Source organism: Arctopsyche grandis, chromosome 8, assembly GCF_051622035.1.
Source record: "Arctopsyche grandis isolate Sample6627 chromosome 8, ASM5162203v2, whole genome shotgun sequence".
In the NCBI taxonomy this organism is placed as follows: domain Eukaryota; kingdom Metazoa; phylum Arthropoda; class Insecta; order Trichoptera; family Hydropsychidae; genus Arctopsyche; species Arctopsyche grandis.
In genome coordinates, this window is record NC_135362.1 from 10,463,254 (window position 1) to 10,482,976 (window position 19,723).

Here is a 19,723-nt window from a genome sequence, read left to right on the forward strand (position 1 = left end):
TCGAAAATGTGTTGTGCGTCAAGTGGAATGTGTTTTAGGAAACTTTTCGAATTTGTGCTATTACATTATACGTATTTATGCATAGGTGTACAGCAAAACTCTGCTTCAAATAGGAATTACATTCCAGTAAACATAAGCTTCGAGTTCTATCATTTATGTATGTGTTATTCATATATGCAAGTATTAACTTAAATAGTCTTATCGTTTGGCAAAAGATACTGTCTTTGCATTTGTGTTAAAATTTAGCGGTATCCAAACACTGATATGCTATTTTTTTGCTTTGTTATTAGTGAAAGGCCTAATATATAGGTATAATATGAATTTTAAAAAATGTATTCGCTACAAACTCTGTATATGTTACAATCCATTTGTACATTTCGTTCGTTTATGAACATACTAGTTTATTTATACACAAAGCAACCTGGCCAGCTATAGTGTACACAAAAGAACAAGTTGACAAACGAACTAGTCTTTTCATGCACAAACTATTGGGCATAAGAAAGTATTATGCATCTCAATCGTTTGTCGTTTGTAAGGGTGTGTACTTACCCTGGGTTGGAATATTTATAATATTACCGAAAACAGAAATTATAGCAACGTTTTGATGCGGTTTCCATAGGACTTCCCATTTAAAATACTTGGCGTTTTCACATCTGTAAGTGTTTTGTGATACCTGGTGAGTCTATTTGAAGATAGTTTTTGACTGTTACAACTAAAACCAATAGTCCGTGCATGAACAAGCTAGTATGTTCATGAACGAACAGAGTGAACACTTGGACTGTACTGTAACATATGCATTGAAACTTTCCACATACTTTGAATGTACGTATTAATTATTTAAAATAATAGGAAATACCTTATTTCACTACTTTTAAAAATGTTCAAAAAATTACTATTTACATTTGCTCTTAAGTAGCATCTTAAAACATATTTTGTAATGATTCTAAATACATATTGTAACGGAAACCATGTTCAAAACCTCCCCAAATTTTATTCGATACTGTTGATGGATTATATTATTAATATGTATTTAAATTATAATATAATGATATATGGCTTTAGATCTTATACATTTGTCTTCATCTATTAAATGTGATTGTAATTATATTCATATATATGTACAAGTGTAAACGTCTAGAATATTGAATGTAATTTTTGAAATATTGAGTCTTAAAAAAAGGTAATGTACATCATGATGTTCGACCTCGTTTTTTTTTATACAATCGATATTTAAAAGGTTACAGTCAATATTTCAGACCTTCTATTACACCTAATATGCAAACTTGTGATCGTTGCAAATAGCTAACTGAGAATGGTGAGTTGTGATTAGTGTGCTTAATTTACTATATCACAAAATTATAAATTAAGGTCAATTCGATAATGTTAAGAAAATCACATCTCTGAAGAAAGCATTGGTTCTACGTTTGTATCAATGCTTATTTACAAAATGAAAATGCAGAGCATTTCTAAATTATATTTACATAGTTGTCATAGAGATGAAAGCCAAAGTTAATGATTAATATTTGGATAAACTCTTATATTATAAATACATATGTATATGTAATTTTGCTTGATCAATATAGTGCACTTATCGACTTTATTGTACTCCTCACATAAAATGTACCTTCATTAAATGATATGTTGAATAAATTATATTTTAAAATAACCTATATTTTAATTAAAGGGAAAGAAAGGGCGATTGAAATAAATCTGAATATTTTTAATGTTTTATTGAATGTGCAAAATGTTAACAATCATAAAAATTCGTTGAAAATTTATATTAATATAATCCTTAAAGATTCTTATACAATGATTGCTTGAATATATGTACATGTTATAAAGTAAAATTATAGCAAATAAATCCCATAATTAATATAATCATAGTGTTATTTAAAAGTAAACATAATGTAATGATAGCAAACCGGTGTTACGGTTGAAAATATTTATGTTGAGATATGTATTTTCAATTCATTGGTGTTTGATTGTGGTTGATGTGAAATGATGGATGAGATTACGATGCTAGAAAAAGTTGATTAGAAATGATTTCGAAGTAGAAAAAACTCTTATAATTAAAATCCTTAAACTATTATTCTTCTGATTGTATCGCTTATTCTCCAGTCATCATCTCCATGAATTCTGTAACGATACCAATTAAATCAATGCTAGAATCATAAATTACTAAATAATAAAACACCGAATAAATAATAGTTTACCATCAAAGTCAACGGTGCCGGAGCCATCAGAGTCAATCTCCTCAATCATCATATCGAGCTCATGTTCGGTGAGTTGGTCATCGAGCTCCCTGAGGATTTCTTTCAGGCATGAAGTGGGAATGTAACCATTTCCTATTGGACGAAATTAAAATATTTAATGTGTACAATACCATAAAATAGATCAATAATGATCAAACAGCTACCTTCTTTATCATAAAGCCTGAAAGCTTCCCTCAACTCTTTTTGCATGGCTTCAGCATCTTCTTCAACGATGAACTTAGCGGCGAGGGTAACGAATTCTTCGAATTCAAGGCGGCCAGACTCTGAAAGTTTGATTTTAATTAGTTACTTGTTGTATAATTCGTTATCTTATATAATAACTGTGTGCACATAATTGTGGATTTGGTAAAGTATCGCAATTCAGATCAACGGAATTAATAATTTAAATTTAAAAATTCTTTTATTTGTCGGCCACTCATGTGAATGAATATGCCGCGTTCATTTCCACGACATACGCTCCGTCTCTCTTTCTCCCCTTGGAATCGTATATATATATCGTGGAAAGAGAAGCGGCATAGTGTGAGCTTTGCGCGGATGCGGTGCATCCGCTCTAAAATCGCCAGACAAATTGAACGACAGATTAACGGACGGCTGCTTTAAACGCAATTCTCATCTTCTCGAATGATAGATTGCACATCAGATGACGTTTAACCTTTCGATGTGCACAGATGAAATTATTAAAATTGAGTTGGATCTTTCAGGCGAGTTTAATAAGGCAAGATTCGATAAGTTCCGAATCTTGCCTTATTAAACTCGCCAGAAAGATCCAACTCAATTTTAATAATTGCATCTGTGCACATCGAAAGGTTACTCGTCATCTGATGTGCAATCTATCATTCGAGAAAACGAGAATTACGTTTAAAGCTGCCGTTCTGTTAATCTGGCGATTTTAGAGCGGATGCACCAAACCCGCTTTGCGCATGTCACTGTACGAAGTACTCACTCACCATGCTCCGTCTCTCTTTCTCCCCTTGGAATCGTAGAAAGAGACGTGGCATATAATAATAATATTTAAAATTAAGTTGATTAGCTGTCATTAAATGTTAATTTTTTTCGATTAAAATAGATTAAATAAAAAAAAACAAATGAATTTTTACTTATAGATGAGCCATGTTTAAGCGGTTTATATCACAAATATCGAGCGAAGCTGGGTGTAACCACAATGTACATCTAATGTATAATTTCGAAAGAGACTTTGTATGTAAGTAAGTATATAAATATGTTATGTTAGTTGGTAACATTTTTCCGATTCAAATAAATTTAATAAAAAAACAAATGAATATTTTAGATTCGCCATGTTTAAGCTGTTTATATATGTATGAATTACAAACACTGAGCAAAGCCGGATAAAACAACTAGTAATTTATTTATATTTTATATTTATATATTATCTTAGCTATCACGCTGATTTAAAAATACACCTTAATTACTTAACTCTTAAATTTATAATTAACTTATATGTACTATTCCTCATAGAGGTGTCTCTTCGCACCTTGCAAGAATGCATCCATGGTCTTAGCAGACCTGATGCACTCAGGGAGGGCATTATACATGAGCACACCCCTGTGAAAAACACCCCCAGTTGTCTTATTTTTTCTTACTCTACTTACAACTAGTTTGTCCTTATTTCTAGTATAAAAACTTTATGTTTATCTCTATTCCTTATTATATTATATAATCATCAAAGTACTTAGGCAATAACTTATGATCTAACTTATAAACAAAAGACAATGTACTAATATTTATAAATGAAATAAACTCACTATCGGCATCAACTTCTTCAATGAGTTCTTCCAAGATGCGTTTGTTGAAGGGTTGACCCATCAAACGCAAGATGTCAGCAACCATATCGCAAGAGATGCTCCCGCTGCGGCTGGTGTCGAAGCCATTGAAAGCCTTCTGGAGGACTGAAAAAAATACAATAAAAATATGTAAAATGTCGCGTATTTTCAGTGCCGTTGAAGCGACCGGAAGCAGTGGCGCTCGGTGAAGGCGTTATTAAAAAAATTATGTGTTAATGTTGTTTTCATTCCGTAGCATTTGACAATGTTCTGTACGATTTGGATTACGGCCAGAGGACACTTTTGATTCCGTCCACCCGCGACAATTAGCATATTCAGATCGGTGTATAAATTGAAATACGCGACAAAAAACCAATATTACTTGTCCAAGCACTGCGGTGACATTTTATTTTCGCATAAAACAAAGAGTTCGATTCTGCGAAGCGAAACACACCTCGCCACAGAAATAGCATCTTAAAAAACAAAAATATTATTTTTTATCATCGGTGTTATTGTTTTAAAATCGGCTCAAGTACTACATATATATAAGCTTTGATGAATTTCAACGTTTCATTGTTAAAATTTATTGTGCTTAACATTTCGAATAATATGAATTCCACAGTGATTTAACGTTCAGCACATTCTAACACGTAAATCTGATAGTGTTTTGACATTATCGTATTATCAATCGAGCGTTTATCACAGTCCTTATTATTAAATAATCAAGTGTGAGAAAGATTTACAATACGAACGCACTTAATACAACAAAGTCTTTGTTTTCATTTTTTTAATACGTCGAAATGGTTCGAAACTATTGTGTTCAGTATACAAGCGAAAACTAGCATAGTCGTCGGGCAAATAAAAAGGTTGATTTGTGGTCTATGAGAATTAAATTTAGCATGATGAATATTTCATTTGGAAAATTATTTTACAGCGCCGTTTTGCATATTAAATCTGATTTATGATATTGCCGATTATTATTTATTAACTACCACCGCGTAATATTTTCTCAACGACTGTTTCGACTGAAAGAATTTGTTTTTCATTGATCTTGACGTATATATTTCGATAGAAAAAAACTGATAGGGACAACGCCCACAATTACAAAATAAATAAATAAAACGCCAGAGACGACATGTCGCCATCCACCTGTTGTCTCGAGCTAGCAAAATCTATTTTTATTACTCGATAATTATAATTACCAAGATGCATAGTAACACTTCAAGCTTTATGCATTGTATAGGTAACAGTCAAAGTGTTTACTCCGGTTCGTTCATGAACATACTAGGTTGTTCATATACGAACTATTGGTTTTAGTTCAAGCGCTAACAGTTATAAACTTTCTTCAAATTTTCTCTAACTGTCAAAACATTTTATTTATTATTTTTTATACAGATATACCCATCTTTTTTTTCTTTTTTTACACGCATCTATAGTCAAACATTGTATGATTTTTATGCTTTTTACACAAAAAATGGTTCACTATTGACAACTATGATTTTTTGCTCTCTCGCTTTGTAAACTATTGGAGCGCTCTATTGTTATTATACAAGCTCCCAGCCAACGCCGAAGACTAATTGTAAGTATTATTCAAGGCCAATTACAAACTTGGATTAACAATCATGGAGAAATTTACAGCATTTTATAAATCAGCAAATTCAAGATGCTGTAAACTCGAATTTTGCTAGAAATAGGACAGGCTCGCTAATTTGTTCGAACTGTTTCAATGAAATCAGATAAAAAATCAAACTCTGATAGGAAATGATCGACCTTAGAGTCACATATTCAAGGTCTGGCCAGCGGCATAAAGTCAGGTATTGAACCCGCGACCACACTATTGAAAGCATTACACGCTAACCACTGATCTATGCTGCTGGTTAATATGCAATCTCAAAACTTCAAATATTTAAAAGGGAAATCCTACGGAAACCGCATTAAAACGTTGCTATATTTCCCGTTTTTGCTAATATTAAAAATATTGTAGCCCATAGAAAGCATACGTATGTACATAGAGGATGAGACAAACGATTGAGAATACTTATGCCTGATAGTTTGTGCATGAACAACCTACATATGTATTTCTTTTGCCAATTTGTTCTTTTGTGTACACCATAACTGGCCACATTGGTATGAAAAAACTAGTACATTCGAAATGTACACTTGGACTGTAACATGTATATTTTATATTCGTTATATATCTTCGATGAGTCTCGATATACCAGACGTCATTTATAACGTCATTAGCGTGGATAATCAAGGTCTTGCGATGCTGAAAATATTTATTTCAAGCCTAGTGACGTAAGTGAAACAATTCCCAATGACTGACAGCAAAGACAACATTGACCATATGCCGGCGTGACAGTAACTGTATATTTTCAAATATACGAAATTTACCAGTCATCGACGTCTAAATTGAAGATTTTATTGGTATTTTTTTAGGTAACGTATCATAAACAACGCTTTTCTAAAACTTTTGGCTTTTTCGCTAGCTGTATGTATGTGTTTTGCGATTGAACGCCGAGATTGTTTATTTTAGTATGGATAAAAAAAAAACAGTTTTTATATATTCAGCTGATGAACGTTTACAATCGTTATTTGATCGCCAAGAAAGATTAAACAGAAAGGCGAAATCAGAACCAGGTGTATTTCAGCTTTGAGAAAATGGAAAATTCAATATGGCCAAAAATAGGCTTCATAATTAATACAAATCAAAATTCGGCCGCAAAATCAATTTACAGCGACAGAGTGTTTATTACATAACACGTCAATATTTACCCCCCAACAAACGGTTAACGTAAATAAGTGCGAAAAGCTGTGCGTTTCCCTTTGGCCGCATTCCAAATCACCATTTACCTGTTCCGAATTATTTATGCGAAAATTCAAAATGAATGAGTCGTTTTGTGATGTGACATTATAATAGCGGTACGTGACGATTGGGCGCCCAGGACGATTGGGCGATCAGTGTTACTCGCCACTGCGACAATTGGACGACGAGACTGGCGGACACTGCGTCAATTGGGCCCTGCGTCAATTGGGCGCCCATCGCACTGGGCGATCATCGACTGGCCGACGGCGACCGGGCGACCAGGGCGCGTGGGCGACCACCGACACGGCCCGCTGGTGAAGTGGTCGCCAAGCTTACGTAAACTCTGCGTTTTGCAAGGAACGACCGCGAACGGAGCGTTATAGGAATTTCCGATGCACCGACAAATATTCTACCTACATACATATGCTTTATACCGCTTTATTTTTCGTTTCAGTTTTACCAATTTTTCGTAACAACACGAATCATACTATTAATTTTTTTCGCTATATTATATTACATTTGCTGGAATTTTATATTAAACGTACTTTTATAAATACATGTGTAGCACCTTTTCACAAAAAATAATTGTAAGATGACAAATCATATGTACCTACATATTCTCCAAAATAATATAAAAGAAAAATGATCGATTGAATCTTTCGCGCAGTGCTTTTAGTTTTTTTTCAAATGGACACACTTTTTTTTCTTTTAAATGTTATATTTCAGTTTTATCAATTGGATAAATTCACACTCTATTCTCAATTTTCTCAACACTGTATTAGTTATACATAATAACAAAATATTTTCTAATAGCGATTCTCAAAGTTTTCAAGATTATATTTTTTTTCAATGATGAAATACGTTTACGAAAAAAAAGCGCATACTTAAATTCGTTCGCGGAGCTCGAATAATTTTTTTCGGCTTTTCCCATAATTAAATTATTACATTGTTTACGATTCGCAGAGGCAATTCTCGAAAAAAATAGCTTTTTAAAGTAATTTTAAACATCTCCCGTTCTATGGTTATTGTTGAAAATTACATTGAGCCACAAAAAATCACGTTTTTTAGTTACCAGAGCGGAGACTAACCAATCTTTACTAACTTTGACCCACTGAATTCGAATATGATATTGATTTTTGCTGGTTGGTGATTGTTTACGAGATATGAGCGTTTAAAAAAATGCGCGATTTTTACAGTTTTTTGGCTTTTGCGGTCTTTAACTCAAAACCTAGTATTGCTGTGCTCAAAGTGAGTATTGGAATCAATAGTCAGATGTTTTTCCTATTTATTTGTGATATTGCATTGCTTTAAAATACTTATAATTAATTGTCTAGCGAATTTTAAAAGTCAAAAAAATATTTTTTTACGGATTTTTTCTCCGTGCTATTTTGCATTTATTTGGCAATTTTTTTATTTCACCTCGTTTATAAGGATTGGTTTTCTATTTCAATATTTTTTATTTTTATCTAAACGTACTAACTCGAGCGGTAATTGCAATTTAAATGCTTTCGTTTTTGTTGCTCAGTGTTATTATAGTCACATTAAAATCTATATGATAGTTTATAGTAATTAAGGCTCATTTCGTTTATCAATAATTTAATAAGGTATATTTTTACTAATTAATATCTTTCGCTTTTGTAAATTCGAAACATACATACATATGTATAACGAATTATGTTTACATCTATAACTGTCATCCAGCGCTCATCTGTTCATCTAATGTATAATTTCTTTAATAATATTTTATGCGTATAAAATATTACAAAGACCTTACAAGAAATTATATATTTTCAAATATTTGGACCGAATGAACGAACTCATTCAAAACGTTTTTTTTTTTACTATGAGTGGCAGTTTTATTGCCTAAAGATAAATAATACCGCGTCTCATAGGCTAGGCTAGAGATGCTCTGCAAGTCATTTTGATAAAAGAGTTCTCAAAACGACTTTTGACAACTGTTTCTCGAACTACTTTTTTTCTTGATTGTTTTACATGACATGTTATACATACATACATATGTAAGGTTTTTCAACGGGTTTTTGCGGTATCATAAATTCATGGCCCTCAAATTTGGTTTAAAATAATGCAATGACGTAAATGATTTTATACCCTTTATCCTTTTATTAAATTCAAATTATTCTGAAATGGTTTTCATCGTTTTTTCAAAACCTCTCCGATAAAATAAACGTTTTTTATTCCAAAAAAAATGGCAAAGTTTCAAAGCGATCGGAAAAGTTTTAGGAGGTTTGTCCAAAACTAAGATAAACCTTGTAATTTTCAAATGTTATAATTAGCATGGAAATAATTTTTTCAATGTATGTATGTGTGTGTTGTATGAATGTACATACATATGTACATATGTTATTTTGAAAATTTTCAATTTAATATTTATTTTCATTATTCATCAATGAAAAGTAAATCAAAAAACTTTATTAATACTATGATTTGATGAATATACTAAATACTGGCGATTCTAGAATTGATCTAATGTTGAGAGTTACAAATTTTACACGTTTTGGATTTTCGTAAGATTAAAAATAAGCACCAATCACACGGTTGATCCCATATTTTTTAAGATCATCGAAAGCCGATGCAATTCGCGCTATTATATAAGTATTTATATTTTTATTTTTGAACATTTAATTTGTACGAATATTTTTTACGTAAATTTGTACGAATATCGATTTTTATATTTTCGGGGCAATGAGAGAATTTGTTCGCAGAAGGGCCAAAGAGGCATTGTATTGCATTAAGACGATTGTATCGTAAAAATATCAAATATTATGTTCTTCCCCTTTTTTTTGTCGAAGGGATCGGTACCTGAAGGGATCGGTCCAAAATATCATCTAATGTTGAATGAATCACTGTTAGAAAATATTTTGTAATTATGTATAACTATTACAGTGTAGTACAAAATTGAGAATAGGGTGTGAATTTATCCAATTGATAAAACTGAAATATAACATTTAAAAGAGAAAAAAGTGTGTCCATTTGAAAAATGTTTGCAATTTTGGGACCGACCATTTATTTCATTGTTTTGGTAGGTAATCGTAAAACCTGCTTCGAGAAGAAAAAAAAATACTGAATGAAAATCGACGGATTGATTGCAAAATTATTTAAGGCTCATTTCGTATTTACTTACCTATTATACAGTTCACATGGTTTTTAATATCTATTGCTTTTGTAAAGTAGCAACATACATACATACATATGTACATATGTACGTGTATAACGAATCATGTTTACATCTACATATGTACATATGTATAACGGTCATCCAGCACTCATCTGTTTATCTAATACAGCGGTTCAGATTTCAAATTTCCAGCAAGAAATTGTAAAAGTAAATCACTTGATCAGTGATATATTAATAATATTAATAATAATTTGAATACGATATTGAAAAAATAATATTGGAATAAATTAAAAAAGGTCGAATAAAACGGGTCGATTTATGAGTTTCTAGAATTGACTACATACCAGCAATTCTAAAATTAATTTAATGTAAATAAATAAATGTCTTTGAATACAAATTTTACATATTTTGGAATTTCGTAAGATTAGGAATAAGCATTTATTACGGTTGATCCACATTTTTTAACAAACAAACCGATGATAGTCGCTCTATTGATCGACTAAATAATAATTAAAAAACACAAATCGCAGCCGAATTGATTACAGTTATACAGGAAAAAAAATAATTACGTAGGTTAATTCTCGCTCGAATGTTTGGTGTTAGTTGGGTATGTTTTTGAGAACAATAAACTGACCATTTAAGACTCAAATTCATTGAAGTATCTACTTCAATGCTCAAATGTGATACGAAAATATCTCCCTACAATAGAAAGTTATAAAAAAAAACTCTCGAATGTTAGACAATACTTTAAACACGTTTTGTATATATTTTCCTTTTTTAATGTTAACTGTATAATTTATTTAAGTTCAGTTATTTTTTTAGTCAAATGAATGGTAAAAAAAGGAAGCAGATGATTATAATGAAAAAATTAAGGTGAAGAAATAGAGAATATTAAATTGATCACCAAAAATACAATGTCGAAAGTCAGTTTTTACGAGCCCAGCTCAAATATGCAAATTCGAAAATATGGCTGCCATATCTACGATAGAAGCTCACATGAATATGATCAATATGCTAATAAGTTACGAAATGTGTTTGATAGATTTAAAGATTTTTCAAAAATAGAGGATATAATATTATTCATGTCATTCCCATTCAATGATGAAATACAAATAGAAGAAATATCAATCAAATTAAAATAATTTTTGGATGTAGACCAAATACTAGTTGAGGATGAAATACTTAAATTAAAATGCGAAATATTTTTGAAATCAAGACCTTCCCTCAAAATAGTTATTGGAATTTACTCTGTGATGAAAAATATTTTCAGAATAATTTGAATTTAATAAAAGGATAAAGGGTATAAAATCATTTACGTCATTGCATTATTTTAAACCAAATTTGAGGGCCATGAATTTATGATACCGCAAAAACCCGTTGAAAAACCTTACATATGTATGTATGTATAACATGTCATGTAAAACAATCAAGAAAAAAAGTAGTTCGAGAAACAGTTGTCAAAAGTCGTTTTGAGAACTCTTTTATCAAAATGACTTGCAGAGCATCTCTAGCCTAGCCTATGAGACGCGGTATTATTTATCTTTAGGCAATAAAACTGCCACTCATAGTAAAAAAAAAACGTTTTGAATGAGTTCGTTCATTCGGTCCAAATATTTGAAAATATATAATTTCTTGTAAGGTCTTTGTAATATTTTATACGCATAAAATATTATTAAAGAAATTATACATTAGATGAACAGGTGAGCGCTGGATGACAGTTATAGATGTAAACATAATTCGTTATACATATGTATGTATGTTTCGAATTTACAAAAGCGAAAGATATTAATTAGTAAAAATATACCTTATTAAATTATTGATAAACGAAATGAGCCTTAATTACTATAAACTATCATATAGATTTTAATGTGACTATAATAACACTGAGCAACAAAAACGAAAGCATTTAAATTGCAATTACCGCTCGAGTTAGTACGTTTAGATAAAAATAAAAAATATTGAAATAGAAAACCAATCCTTATAAACGAGGTGAAATAAAAAAATTGCCAAATAAATGCAAAATAGCACGGAGAAAAAATCCGTAAAAAAAATATTTTTTTGACTTTTAAAATTCGCTAGACAATTAATTATAAGTATTTTAAAGCAATGCAATATCACAAATAAATAGGAAAAACATCTGACTATTGATTCCAATACTCACTTTGAGCACAGCAATACTAGGTTTTGAGTTAAAGACCGCAAAAGCCAAAAAACTGTAAAAATCGCGCATTTTTTTAAACGCTCATATCTCGTAAACAATCACCAACCAGCAAAAATCAATATCATATTCGAATTCAGTGGGTCAAAGTTAGTAAAGATTGGTTAGTCTCCGCTCTGGTAACTAAAAAACGTGATTTTTTGTGGCTCAATGTAATTTTCAACAATAACCATAGAACGGGAGATGTTTAAAATTACTTTAAAAAGCTATTTTTTTCGAGAATTGCCTCTGCGAATCGTAAACGATGTAATAATTTAATTATGGGAAAAGCCGAAAAAAATTATTCGAGCTCCGCGAACGAATTTAAGTATGCGCTTTTTTTTCGTAAACGTATTTCATCATTGAAAAAAAATATAATCTTGAAAACTTTGAGAATCGCTATTAGAAAATATTTTGTTATTATGTATAACTAATACAGTGTTGAGAAAATTGAGAATAGAGTGTGAATTTATCCAATTGATAAAACTGAAATATAACATTTAAAAGAAAAAAAAGTGTGTCCATTTGAAAAAAAACTAAAAGCACTGCGCGAAAGATTCAATCGATCATTTTTCTTTTATATTATTTTGGAGAATATGTAGGTACATATGATTTGTCATCTTACAATTATTTTTTGTGAAAAGGTGCTACACATGTATTTATAAAAGTACGTTTAATATAAAATTCCAGCAAATGTAATATAATATAGCGAAAAAAATTAATAGTATGATTCGTGTTGTTACGAAAAATTGGTAAAACTGAAACGAAAAATAAAGCGGTATAAAGCATATGTATGTAGGTAGAATATTTGTCAGTGCATCGGAAATTCCTATAACGCTCCGTTCGCGGTCGTTCCTTGCAAAACGCAGAGTTTACGTAAGCTTGGCGACCACTTCACCAGCGGGCCGTGTCGGTGGTCGCCCACGCGCCCTGGTCGCCCGGTCGCCGTCGGCCAGTCGATGATCGCCCAGTGCGATGGGCGCCCAATTGACGCAGGGCCCAATTGACGCAGTGTCCGCCAGTCTCGTCGTCCAATTGTCGCAGTGGCGAGTAACACTGATCGCCCAATCGTCCTGGGCGCCCAATCGACCGTGTCCCTTATAATAGTGCCCGGTTGCCAACTCGGGGGTGTGTTTACACGCGAAACTACAACTAAAGTGACTTAACGGCGTTCACGTTGAATTTGTTTTTCATTTCATTGCAATAACGATAGTTAGTAAGTGTTATGAAATTGTAATATTATTACTTGCATGACACTATAGAGTACCATCTACCGGAGAAAAATAATCTAGAAGCGGCTTCCGTGACAAGCAAAATCCACATTAACCAGGCGCGTTACTACTATGCCGCACGGGCATGCGGTACATGCGGGCCATTTAGATAAAGGGGCCCAAAAGGTTTTTTAATAAAAATATTAGACGTTCTACAAATACAAATCTTGAAAGTCGTAAAAGTTTTCATTTTACTAATAAGAAGCGCTAGTTAAAAGATTATACTCCAAATTTTAAATGCAACACATTGCATGTCGAATTTTCACGATTTTCTACTCCTTCTAACGACATTTAATAGTTTTCCATTATGTTACAGTAATAATAATTGTCTGTAATCTAATCTAATATATCATTTGGAAAGAGACTTTCTATGTACATATGTATATTTGTATGTATCCTTCATTCGTTGGATCGTAAATCCGTGACGTCATCGAACAAATAATTAATTTTTTTTCGATTCAAAGGAAGCGAAGTCCCCGGGGGCAAAGGTGCCGGGGTCGGAGCACTAGGGGTCGCAGACGTCAGGGGCGAAGCGCTAGGGGGCGTAGATGCCGGGAGCATAATTCATAATTCAAACATAATTTGTGAAAAAAAAGAAATTTGAATGTGAATTAGCAATGAATTAGCAATATTAACGATGGACAATGAAGAAGCTTCTAAAATTTTAAGATGTAATCGCAAGCTTTGAGACTTTGAAGGCGAGGAAAAAGAATTTTTAAATGATGTGAGTTAATTATCAATTAAATTTTAATAAAAAAATACTAAAGGGGGGGCCTTTTGCTAATATTTGCATCCGGCCTAAAGTTTCTAGTTACGCCACTGACATGTACATATGTACATATGTAGGTCATCATCCATCAATAACAAGCATTTAAAAATAAAGTCAAGATTTATTTGAGCTAAGCAAAACAAATCAAATCAGTAACACTGTTCAATCGCTGAAATATTGAAAAACGTGATGTGAAATAGGCAAATATCATTTTGAAAGCTTCTTAACGTATATAACGTTAGTTGCAAAAACAAATGAATATATGTATGTAATTTATATTTTAAAAGTTTTCATACAAAATAAATTCAAATTGATTTAAACAATTGATTTATTATATTTGAATGTGGAATTGATATTGTTATTTTTAAGCTCGTATAGTCGGTTTCCGAATTTCCACTTAAAAGCGTTAACGAAGTGGTATTTTTGGATTTTCCGGCGTTATATTCGAGTCAAAGGGTAAACTCGTAAACGAGAGTATATCTAAAAAGAGACGACGAAGCTATTTTTGCGTTCGGTTAGGAGCGATGCACTCGAGATGCAACCAAATCCAAGAGATCCGACAATATGCGAACGAGCCAAAATCTTTCCGAAAGTGAAATCAGGTGGACGTTCAATTCCTCTAACAGTTCTCATCATTAAAAAGATTCGCCAGATACATATGTACATCCTGCATGTTAGTTGATTTATTGTATAAAAAAAATATCTACTATAAACTCTATAAATTTGTAGAATATACCGAACTGTTGGCTTGTATGAGTCATCTTAAGACTGATGTAGCTTGTGTAGTAATAAGTAATGAGTGTAGCTTGCGATAGTAGCTTGTATCTTGTGTAGTTGTATATTGTTGCGATTGTAACTTGTGTAGCTTGTGTAGTAATAAGTGTAGCTTGCGATCAATGTAATTTTCTTTCAAACACAGACGCGGTCTAATCTTAAAACCAAAAAATAAATTAAAGCAAATAATTAATTTAACATAAATATAGATGTAAAGCAGGCGCTTGGCAGAAGTTGGGTGATTTCAAAACAATAATAATAACACACAAGAAGAAAACAATAGAAAAATTTTACCGCGTAAACATACAATAATGCGGTTTATTTTCGCAACGATTTTTAATTTTTAAATACTGCGCTGAAAGATTTGGCACTCTTCTCCGAAGTAAACAATGCCTTTACAATTATTTACGACTTTTCTTCGATATACATTTTATACAAGAGCTTTTCATGAAAATGCCGCAAAGCAAACTAACTCCCAGTGCATTAAATACAAGCGTTGATTTATTTGACGTTTCTACGACTGCCTTCATATTATATTTGTTTCAAAGTCTTCTACGAGACTTCCAAGCACATTGGAAACTAATAAGACTTCGTTAAATGTTCTCTCGCTGATCGATTTATTTAGTACAAAGAGAACTTGGCGAGCGAGTTGTAAAGATATCCGGTGAACAGTCTTTGAAAGTCGAAGGAAACTTACTTACAACGACGTGGGTGGAATAAGAAAATGACAGGAAATGCTACGACTATGCTCTCCTTTCCACTTACTAAAGATAGAAACCGTTTGATGAAGAGACCAAATCATGATAAAATCTTCGCAGAGAAGAGAAGATGTATCATTAGGCGCATATCCCACGCATATACATATGTATTTATGTATAGAAACCGGATAACAAACGATTACGTCTGACTATTGATTAATAATCATTGTCATAATCGAATTTAGTGGATCAAACTTGGTAAAGATTGATTGAAGTTTCCACTCCGGTATTTTTTTTTATGTTTGTGATGACTTCAAAAGCTGTTGGTGAGAGATCGGATGATAAAATGTCTTAATCAGTCATCCTAGATTTCATACAAAGAATATTCATATCAATCAAATCATTATACAAGAACAATTACTGGAGAAATAAAACGCTCAAAGTACATATGTATACTAGCATGACATCATTACGAATTATTTATAGTTTGACTAATTGAATCCATTTGTTCCTGGCTTTGAAAAGATCGACAATATTTTAACAATTTGTATTCAACAGCAGCCAAAGTTGTTTTTAGAACAAAGGCAGACGTGTCGGGCATTGTTGCAGTTAACTAGGACGCGTACTGTTCGTTTTCGCATAGTGCATTTCAGTTCTATTTCAGTTTTTTCATAGTGAGACTCGATTATTACTATCGTATTGAATTCAAATTAGAACCACCCAATGCATAGAAAGCTTTTCAATATCGTAAAACGGAATTATCAACAGCAATGTTGGGAGGAAGTGCAATACTATGATGCAAAACATTACAGTCTAAATTTGAAAACCGTTTCCAATTTGGCGAACGATTCCGGATGCGAGTTTTATTTTACTAAAAACGATATCTGACCCAATTGTGGTACGAACCTAATAACTAGAGCAAACTTTCATAGCTCTGAAAGTTTTAATAAACATTAAGACGACTTTGAGATCATTTTACAACTCTAATTATGTTAGCAAACATTGATAACCTTTAATTCTTTAAAATATGACTATATGGTATAAATGTAATATGATTATTTCATGTATGAACCCCAAAGTCTAATACTGACTTTTCAATGAAAAATAATGTAATAATAGATGTTCTATTACGAGAACCTAAAATTTATATTAAACAAGAAATCTCACAGAATGTATGTATGTATATAAAAAAAATTCGATAATATTACACGATCGTTTGTAAAAACATCGAACTGGTGGTAAAAACATCGATGTGGGCGATGCATTGTGATCGTAAAAAATTGGCACATGTTGACCACAATTTGGCTCGCGGGAAGATTTTCCGCGTACGGCGGTTTAGTTTTCCGAGGAAAAACCGCTCGTCGATGTTTCCGCGGCTTGAACTAGTTTTAATTATCTTTCCGCTAAAACATTTTTCGTGTATTGTCATCGCTTTGACAGATGTCCGTGTCTGTTGGTCGGGAAATTCGCACGCTTGGGAAATCGTAAACGGTCATAATTCACGCACAAATTGGCTGTTGGCCGAGAAAACTGAGCCGTTGCATTTATTGCACATAAGATAATTAGTAATGTTATCTACGTGACAGCGAAATTTTGTTTCAAAGACAGATACAATATGCATTGACATATTTCACAGTTAGAAATCAAGTCGTATATTCGCAGGAGTTTCATGGACCATAATATTCAACTCTGGTATACATACATACATATATCATTGCAAAAGTGATTAAAATCCGGACTCATTTCGATTTTTGATTCTACCACCCTTCTCTATCACAAAAATGTCGATTTAGTAGATATTATTGCCAGCCAGTCGTCTCTAGTTGTATTTGATGGTATCAAATTTCAAACTCAGCATAAGATATCTATTTTAATTTTTATGGGAATTGATATTTATATAAATGAAGTACAAACTAGTAAAAACATACTCATATTTAGTGTGGTAGAAAAGTATGTAGGTAGTTTTCCATCATTGGTTGATGTTGGGTCAATTCGTATTGAATTGAGTATTGTGGAATTGAGAGTATGGAAATTTATTTATTATATTTATAAAAGTATTATATATGTAAATGTTTGTGTACAATTATAGGTTATTGAACCCTCGAGACGGTAATAATTAACTTGTCGGATTTATATGCACCGCGCACCGGTTTTTCTTGGCATTAGATGAGTCTTTCAAGTCGATGATTTCTTTTCAGTAGCCAAAATTCGAACGAGGAAAATACATCAACATAAAATGTTTATTGACAGCAATTCAAAGCGAAACGCGTTGACAGCTTGGCTAATTTCCCTTTCGAAGCTTGTAGTAAAAGTTTAAAAGATAAATAAGAGCAAATTAAATAAAGCCATTAAGTAAATTTTCACTATATTTATCATTATATGAGTCGTTATATTAGAAAGTAGCGAAAGTCCAATTTTTATTTCCAAAAACACTTCTGTTTCATCCACAAAAATATTTCTGTTTGACATAATTCACAAATTGTTATCACTTATTTTAATTCGATATGTCACGTACTTTTAAATAATGTTAAACGCAACATTATATTTAATGTTTTGCGAAATATTTCTTGAAATGAAGAAAAGTGAACTTATGCCACTTTCGAATATAACGGCTCATATGTAGATTACTATTTAAAATGAGTCTTTAAGCTTAGTCTTATTTCGAATTGGGCTTTAAATTAAATAAGGAAATTTAATTCGTAATGAGCCACTTTTGGATAACAACGTATTATATTGAAAAAAAAATTGATATGTAAAATACACTCGATTGTAAAATTTTAATGTGTCTAAAAATATAGTTGTTCATATGGAGATTAGACAAGAACTCACATACTGAGTTTTTCGTTTAGAATTTTATATTCACCTGCGATTTGTTCTGGGGGAAGCTCATCCTGAAATTAGTAAAGAAAATATTGTTTAGATTATATTTTTTGTATTTCAATGAAATTATCTTCAATATCTGAATCGTGACTTTGATTAGTTTTCAAGACAGATTAAAGATCTAACTATTATATTATAATAATACTAAAACAAATAAAGTACAATTTTTTCAACTACTCAAAACAAAAGAAAATATATCAATATGAATTAAATTTTTTGTATTAGTTTATATGATTTGAATACTATAAGTAATGAATTATATATATTTGCTTTTTTCAGTACGAGATATAAATTTAAGCATATTTTGAATGTCCAAAGAAGAAATATTGTAGAAAATCTGTGGTCTTCGCGACCACGGCATCCAAATTATAAAGAAAAAAATTGAATTAATGAAAATTCACACACTTGCACTCTTTACAAATAAATTAAAATTCACTACAATGCAATAATGATTTATTTTTTAAATTAAGGGGGAATTTTTCGCGGCACTATAAATCACTGGGAAAAGACGGTAAGGCGGCGCACCATGGCGGTAGTGGTTTGTGGGGCGGCTGGGGTGACACTGGGGCTGCTGGGGCACGTGTGATGGCCGCCCGCTCAACCGCTACTTATATACCGATTGGGATTGGGAATCGACAGCAAACTGGAGGTATTTTTAGTACAGTGGCGTGCAGTGCAACCGGCGGTAGGGACTGCCATAGGAATGCATCGAGACTGCAACGCGAACGTACTATTAGGTCCGCTTTAAGTTTTCTTGAGATAATAATAATTTCAAGGGACTAGACACGAGTTCAAATAGCTCAATTTGATAGGAGTTTCTGTGAAGGTATAAGTTGGGTATTTTTGGCGTTTATTGTTGGTGTTGAGGAAATGATCGATAAATACTGACTGAGAAAACTATTCGCATAAATCGTATCCGGGAAACTGAAGAGAATTTCTAAGAAGAGTGCAAGTAAAACATCGACTAATCTTCACGATATGGAATTTTGAGAGATATTATATAGGTACATACATGATAGCCAGCAGTATGGCTCGGTGGTTGTGTTTATGTTTAGCACCGAGAGGTTACCGGGTTCGATCCCGTGCTAATCTTTGGTCAGACTTGGATATTTGTGACTCCAAGTCGATCGTTTCTTAT

At 32.2% G+C, this 19,723-nt stretch overlaps 1 protein-coding gene across 1 annotated transcript; it reads right to left on the minus strand.

Moving 5' to 3' along the window:
* Positions 1-1,694: 1,694 nt before the first annotated feature.
* LOC143915977 (troponin C-like) lies at positions 1,695-19,346 on the minus strand. Its single transcript, XM_077436814.1, has 6 exons — positions 19,111-19,346; positions 18,569-18,596; positions 4,037-4,180; positions 2,417-2,536; positions 2,214-2,345; positions 1,695-2,136 (listed from the first exon to the last, which is right to left on the minus strand). The coding sequence occupies exons 1-6, from the start codon at positions 19,111-19,113 to the stop codon at positions 2,108-2,110; spliced, it is 456 nt and encodes a 151-aa protein (XP_077292940.1). The 5' UTR covers positions 19,114-19,346; the 3' UTR covers positions 1,695-2,107.
* Between the last annotated feature and the right edge of the window lie 377 nt (positions 19,347-19,723).

What these genes read in the sequence shown, in the direction of transcription:
- LOC143915977 (XM_077436814.1), bottom strand. An exon ending in TGAAGAAGTTGATGCCGATA is followed by an intron (nt 2,537 to 4,036) that starts GTGAGTTTATTT and finishes TCAAACTTTCAG; the next exon opens with AGTCTGGCCGCCTTGAATTC. An exon ending in CAGGCTTTATGATAAAGAAG is followed by an intron (nt 2,346 to 2,416) that starts GTAGCTGTTTGA and finishes TTCGTCCAATAG; the next exon opens with GAAATGGTTACATTCCCACT.